Here is a 7740-nt window from a genome sequence, read left to right as displayed (position 1 = left end):
TATTTGTCCAACTCGCTAAATGATATAAATCTTTTTGTAAATCATCAGCATCCTCTTCACAGCTAGCAATACCAAAGACCTTAACATCATCTGCAATTGTAAGTAATTTATTGACTATACCTTCATCTGTGTCATTGATGTAAATCAGAAACAGCAAAGGTCCTAAGACTAACCCCCGAGGTACCCCACTTGTGGCATTAATCCAGTTTGACTGATCTCCATTTATAACAACCCTCTGCTTTCTTCCATCCAGCCACTCTTCTATCCAATTTGCTAACTTATCCCCCTCAACTATAGAGCTAATTTTTATAAGCTTTTTATGTGACACCTTGTCAAATGCTTTCTGAAAATCCATATACACCAAATCTACACCCTTACCCTCATCTACATAAGCAGTAACCTTTTCAAATAATATTAAAATATTTGTAAGGCAAGAATTTCCCTTAGTGAAACCATGTTGACTATCCAATAAAATTCTAAACTTTGTTAAATGACTTTGCAAAGCATCTTTTAACAGACTTTCCAAAACTATTTTCACAACTAATGTAAGACTAATGGGTCTATAATTACTGGGACAATTTTTATCACCTCTTTTGAAAAGAGGAGTTACATTAACTAACTTCCAATCCTCTGGTACCATCCACTTTTCAAGTACTGACAAAAAATGGTAGTAAATGGCTCACATATCCAATCTTTAACCTCCTTCAAAATCCTCGGGGAAATATTATCTGGCCCAGGAGCCTTGCCATTTTTTAAACTTCCCAATTTTTTCTTTACCAGGTCAGAATTAATGCAGTCATCTTGTTTGATCTTGTTTCCATTTGTCAACTGATCAAGATGTGGAATACTGCTTAAATCTTCATTATTAAAAAACCGAGGAAAAAGAAAAATTTAATAACCCAGCCATATTGTAGTCATCAGTTACTAGCCTTCCTATCACCATCCTAACATTTTGTTTACCCTTAATGTATTTAAATAAATTCTTACTGTTAATTTTTACATTTTCAGCCAACCTTTTCTCATGCATCCTTTTTGATGTCCTAATTTCCTGTTTCACCAACTTTTTAATCTTCTAAATCTCTTTTCATACCGGTCAATTTAAATTTCTTAAATATATGAAGCTTTTCTTTAATTTTATTTCTTAAACTCTTTGTGAGCCAACCTGGTTTTTTACTTGAAGCTACCTTTCTCTTTCTATAAGGAATATGTTTACCATGCATATTTAAAATTTTTCCATATCTGATCAGTGGCTTCAAGTAACTTAGCTGCCCAATTCACAACAGATAATTTTTGTTGCATCCCTTCAAAATTTGTTTTTTTGAAATTTGTAATCAAAATATCATTATTCGTTATCTCCATATACAGAAAAATATTGAACCTAATAGAGAAATGATCACTTGCACCCAAATGTTCCCCAATTTCTAGCAGTCATTGTGTGTATATGTTTGTATGTAAATATTAAGTTGATCTCAACATGTTTATTTGCGTAACTTTTTTGTAACAAATCTGAGAATGTGTTCACACCTTGTAGTCAGTAAATTTAGATATGTGCATTTATGACCAAATCTTAAATAACCTTTAATTAGCTGGTTTTGTAGGTCCATAATTTCTAGGGGAAATCAAGATTTCAGATTCAAATGTTTGGTTTATTTTTAATGTTATTGCCTTTGTGCACTTGGTGAGAAGCATTCTTCCAAAAACATAATTATGCTAGGTTTTGATTAACCAACCTCAGGCAAAGAAAATTACAATTAGAACTGTAAAAGATGAAGAAGATTTATGTGTGTGTGTGTGTGTTTGGAAACATGTTATATAATTTAAGAAAGAAGGTAAAAAAATGTTCTGAATTTTAACATTTATTTTCAAATTCAACCTAAAATTGTTTTAAAGACAACAGTGTTCCTAAAATGCAGCACTGTTACCTCATCCATGGTTACCTTGGTTCTATCTACAATTTATTGTTTAATAACTCCTATAAAATTATAATGTATTCTGTTAGGAAATAATATAACATTCAATTGAACAAAAAACTAAGAAAGAGCTACTTGAATAAAGCAATGGGGTGTGGGTTTAAATTTCTATTGAGGCTTAGATTTTTGTTCATAATATGTAGACATTTTGTTTGTGATCATTACATCCATAAGTTAGAATTGGAAAGTCTTCTAAGGAAATGGAGTGTGATGATGTTTTGTTGTAAGAATATATAGTGGAGTTTGAAGTTTAAGTCTATTTAGCCTTGTAAATAGCTAGATGTCTTGCCCATGTTGGTAACCTAACAGCTACTACATGTGTATTTATACATGACCTTTGAATGTAAGAATGAAGATAAAGTCTTTAGTTCTAAAAAAGCTACTGATACCCAGTGATGATTTGAAGGCAGTATAGAGTTTAATCTCGTGGTAGAAGGATCTGCGTAGCTTGTTATTGTTAGATTAGATAAGATAATGGGGGGGGATATATATATATATATATATAATTCTTCACAAGGTATGCTCGCAAGCAGCTTGTGATTTATGTAATTTCGTACAGTAACAAACTACAAGTTTGCTAAGTGATTTACAACTTGTGTGATGGGATTATTAGTTAGACACAGTTCAAAGAATAATACAAAATAATATTCAAGTAAAAACAGATGTACACTGTTACAATCTTTAAGATACTTAGGATAAACACCTATAGTTTTTTGTTACAAGTTTCAGTCATTTTAGAAAGAAAGAGGGTAACTTAGATTTATTTGTATTTTTTATGGTGATTACAAGGTCAGTCAAATTGACCAATCGCATCTAGAGTTAGAGTAGAGAAAATAGAGAAAACTACGAGTTTGCTAAGTGATTTACAACTTGTGTGATGGGATTATTAGTTAGACACAGTTCAAAGAATAATACAAAATAATATTTAAGTAAAAACAGATGTACACTGTTACAAGCTTTAAGATACTTAGGATAAACAACTATAGTTTTTTGTTACAAGTTTCAGTCATTTTAGAAAGAAAGAGGGTAATTTAGATTTATTTTGTATTTTTTATGGTGGTTACAAGGTCAGTCAAATTGACCAATCACATATAGAGTTAGAGTAGAGAAAATAGCAGATAAAATATAAAGTTTTAATTTTAAAATATTTGATATTTATTTATGAGGTTTTAGAGATAACATAATCAATATTTGACAGTTTTCAGATGAAGAAAAGTATTTTTATTCTTAACATGGAAATTACTTTGCACACAGAGCAGTCAACACTTTGACTCCATATATTCACAGAGAAATTCAAAAAAAGTATTAATTAAGAAATTGATTTTCTCTGTACAAAAGATTTGTAATGTTTGCAAAAAGCTTCAAAAATTTGTTGAAGATACAAAAAACATTAAAAGTTATATTATGGAAACTATGATGGTTGCTTTGGGATCACAGACTTCGCTTAATTGACTGGACCCATAGTGAGGGAATTAAGTCACTTTGTAGCATTCAAATAGTGACCCTATAACCTATGATAAAGATTTTTCCCTCTCTTTTGAAGCTACATTTTCTTTTTTTGAGCTGTTTTGGTTGTGAATTTTGTGTGTCTAATGTTTTAACTCCCTTTCCTTAATCTCTGGGGTCAGTTTTCTGATATTTTGCCCGTTTCACCTTGAATTTAGATCTGCTAACCCCATCTCTTCACATTTGTAATACAAGTCTGATGAGAGCAAATTCTTCATATTCCTTCCGAACATAGTTGAGTTGGCAGGTGCTTATGGTGCCACCTTAACTAACATCTGGTATTCATCTTTATCCTTAGAGGGTTTGCTCTTTTGATGACCATTTGTTGTTGGATCATTTTCTATAGTTTGTTTTGCTATTCATCCTTACTCTTATATGGTTTGCTGTGTTGATAAAAATTTGGTTGAATCCTCTCCTGTAGCTTATTTTGCTTCTTAAGCTGCTTATTGTCATACTTATAATTGGTTGCCAAAGATTATTGGCCTGTTTCTATTTAACTTTTCCTTTACAGAATGTTGTGGGTAATTTAGAAGTTAGATCTTAATCTTTTTTTCTTCAGTCCAGTTAATATTTGATGCTTTTTCTGAAGACAGACTTGGACTTTTTTTTCACTAGTTCTTTTATCCTTATTATGAATAGGCTTGGCATCTCATATTTTATTTTTGCATTTCAGTTATTCTTTCCTGTTTTATTTCTACGTTTATTGGATCTTGTCGGGAAAATTTATTTTCTTGTTCATAGAAATAGTGGACTGACACCTTGCTGATAAGAGGTTTTTTTAGGTATTTTCCTTCACCTGCAGTCACCAGTAGAAGTGCCATTGGTATGGTTCTGTATATGTTTTGTTGTGTCAGACTTTGTCTGTTTGCTATGTTTTCAAACTGTTTTTGTTCTCATTGGAATATTCTGAGCAGTAGAACAGTTGTTAGTCAGATTTTCTCTGTTGGTTGTTGTGAACAATTTTACCCAATTGTTTTGGTCAGTTTCGTACAATATATGAACTGTGCTGGTAACAAACAGTATAAAAAAGAAATTGATGATTTTGGGCTTATAGGTTCTTCCCCTTTTGAGCCTTTAGTCAGCTGCTTCTTGTTTCTCTTGTCTTGTTTTGGTACTAGAATTCGGTAGATGTCATTGTGACCTATAATACATTGTTTTCTCCCAGGTTTTATTTTCAACTGACTTATGTATACCATTCTTTCCTTCTGTTAATTTGGACTGTTCAAGTCCAAATCAGAATGATCCATAGTATGTTAGAAAGCTGCTAGAATAACATGTTATGTTCAGTTTAAGCAGTTTCTTGATATCTGTCTTATACAATATACATATATATATATTCAATGCTCTAGAAAGAGATTTTTATTCTTTTTATGGAATTTTATTTAAGTGGTCTGTCACATTTAATGAAAATGTGGATATAATATGACGGTGATGAACTTTAATGACAGGATTTATGCAGAGTGCAAAGTCAGAATGCCAGAGAAAGCTATTTCAAGTTGATTTTAATTTAAAAATATTTTATTTTGAATGTGAAAGGTTTTTTTGTGTATTAGTGTTTGTAGTTTAATGATTTAGGAATCTTTTTCTATTATTGCTTAAAAAAAGTATATTCTTTTTACTTTGGTAATAAAATACTTTCTCAGTACAATAATTTCTGTACTTTTGTTACTTTGAAAAATATCAGATCCTGATAGTTTGTTTCTTGCATATATAGTTTGATGATTCTCTTTTATTTAGACAATTTCCTAAAATTATAGGTGAGCTCTACTGATTTGTAATTAGCAGTTCAAGTTCATTTTACAAGAAAAAATACTTCTTCAGATACTTAGGCTTTTCTAAAAAGTTATTTATTGGTCAGAGTGATCATATTGATCTGATGGTCATATTACAGAGATCTATTGTATTTAAACAGTAGTTAAAAGTGTATATCCAAACTTTTGCCAGATTAGTTTTTAAGAATAAGATTAACAAAAACATTATATTTATAATAGTAAATAACTATTATATTTAACTTCCATACCACATTTTTAGTAGAACTAATTGAAGTTAAATTGTAATTTTATTTTAATCATTGGAGATGTTGATGGAAAGGAAGAACTTTGTGCATTTTATTGAATCATATACATATAATTTATCAGTTGCAGAGATGATAGCAATAACAGGGACTGAATAAGCATAAAATATAAAAAGTATTGCAAATAATTTTTTTTTTTTAAATCATTGATTTTCATGGTATGGTGCCATTTTTTCTAATATGTAGGAGGTTGAAAAACTACGACAAGAAAAACAAGAAATTGACCAACAGCTCAGGAGTCAAATGGGCAGCATTTTGAACTTCCCAGTACCACGAAAAGGAGGTCCTGACAGAGGATACAGTTCTGATGTGGACATTGGTAGAGGAAGAGGAGGACCTCCAAGAGGCCGAGGCAGGGGTGGAGGTCCAGGACAGGGACCTGGTCGCAGATGGGCAGGAGATTCTCGCTACAACAACAGTACTGGTACTCATCCTGCAACTCTCAGTGACTACATTCCTAATGACAAAAGAAGTGGTGCAAATACAAATCACACTTCTCAGAGGGGGGGGCCTGCAAGTGGCTACAGAGGACGAGGAAAAGGTGGAAACAGAGGAAACACAAATAGAAAATAAAAATTGCATCCCAGAAAAAGAAACTTCAATTAATTGCCCAGCATCTTTGGTGTGGCATTTACAACATCGACAAAGTATTAAAACAAAATACAAAATTTTAAACACAGCAGTTTGAATAATGCTGATGTAATGTCTTGATTGTTAAATCAGTTTTTTTTCTTTTTTTGTAAGTTCTATCTTTTGCTCTTTGACTGTTTCCTCTGTTTCTTCAGTAGAATTGAATTACAATTGTTTCCTTTATAAAAAAAAAACAAATTTAAGTGCATTTTCACATATCAGTTTTTCTAGCAAAGTTAACTTAAATAGACTGTTGAGTTTTTTATCCACTGAACTAAGTTTTAATTATTTTTATTATTAGTTAATTTGTGGATCAGCATATGCACTTGTTAGATTAATGGCAGTTTTGAAAATCTGAAACATTTACACCAAATTGTGGATTTAATAATCCTGGGAATGTGGAATAACATCAAATTGTAGATTTAATCTGTACTTTTTTTTTCTTGCTTTTCATACATTATCTACTTTGTGTTATAGAATTTTTTTTTCAAGTAGGTAGCACATAGTTTGCACCAGTTTATTCTGACGGGAGTCAATTAACTAAGCTATATCTTTGTTGGTTTCCTGTATTTTATCATGAATATTAAGTGAAAAAACATTTGAAAGAACATCTCACTGGAATGAACCAGTGAGTTTCATGCTCTTACAAATATTTGGTCGATCAGAAAAAAAAAAACTTTTGGTTAAGTCCTGGTCCTTCCCTACTGATACAAATTTTACATTGAAGATTCTGACAAGTTTTGTAACTTGTCATTCATCATTTGTTCTTTTGTTCATGTGTGGTTTACAGACTTGTGTTAGGCAAACCGTTAAGCATGGTTTAATGGTTTAAATATGAAAAGTGTGAAAGGTGAACAATACCTTTTTGAATGATAGACAACATCATTGCTGAAAAAACAAACTTGAAGCAGCAAAAAAAAATATGATGTAGTTTTAGTAATTCTTATACTAGGTGTAAGGATGACACTATATACGTAACCTTGAAGATCCTTGAGTTTGATGTGCAAGACATACTGTATTAAGGGAGCTTTAACATTGAATATTCTCTCTCAAGTGGGGCCTAATATAGGATTTAGTTTGGGCATCAGTGAGATTGTTATAGGGGCTGAGCCCTCAGAAACTTTGCATTTCATGGCACTTAAGAGGTTGAGAATAGGTTAAAACTAACACTGTTCAGTGTTTTTGTACTATAAATTTGATAATTTTATATAGATCACGGTCATGTGTAATAGAATATCGAATGGATAACATTAAACATAGCACTACTTTTATTACATATTCTAAACACATTCCACTGATTTCCAAAGCTATAGTTAAAAAAATTAGATTCATTACAAACTTTACAAAATACCTTGTGGAGGAAGTTTCTATTCATGTAACTGAGTGTTTACATAACAATATGTACACATGTTTATTCTTTGACCAAAGAAAATGTTTGTTAATTTCTGAGTTTGGCAGTTGCTGCCCCCCCCCCCCCCCCCTACTCGTACTTACTATAGTCTACTAGTAGTACTACGTACTCGTAACTAAATAAGTAGTAGTAGTAAGTAAACGTAACTA

The 7740-nt window shown here is 31.4% G+C and overlaps 1 protein-coding gene and 1 long non-coding RNA gene across 6 annotated transcripts in view; one reads left to right on the top strand and one right to left on the bottom strand.

Annotated features, from left to right (window-relative positions):
* LOC106470508 (synaptic functional regulator FMR1-like) overlaps positions 1-7740 on the top strand; it is a 93988-nt gene that overhangs the window by 73072 nt on the left and 13176 nt on the right. For 3 of the 5 annotated variants that reach the window (XM_013931076.2, XM_013931083.2, XM_013931069.2), the window contains one exon: positions 5737-5974. In XM_013931076.2, coding sequence (XP_013786530.1) covers positions 5737-5974 — 238 coding nt within the window. Of the gene's footprint in view, positions 1-5736; positions 7344-7740 lie in introns of those variants that run through there. The other 2 variants (XM_022399927.1, XM_022399923.1) reach the window with 1 other exon arrangement.
* LOC111088834 overlaps positions 6627-7740 on the bottom strand; it is a 1311-nt gene continuing 197 nt past the window's right edge. Inside the window, exon 2 of the long non-coding RNA XR_002613227.1 lies at positions 6627-7660. This is a non-coding gene — a long non-coding RNA (uncharacterized LOC111088834). The remainder of the gene's footprint in view (positions 7661-7740) is intronic.

The sequence above is a fragment of the Limulus polyphemus genome, unplaced genomic scaffold (assembly GCF_000517525.1).
Source record: "Limulus polyphemus unplaced genomic scaffold, Limulus_polyphemus-2.1.2 Scaffold105, whole genome shotgun sequence".
NCBI lineage: Eukaryota > Metazoa > Arthropoda > Merostomata > Xiphosura > Limulidae > Limulus > Limulus polyphemus.
The sequence above is the reverse complement of the archived record's forward strand: the minus strand, read 5'-3'. Positions and strand labels throughout refer to the sequence as shown.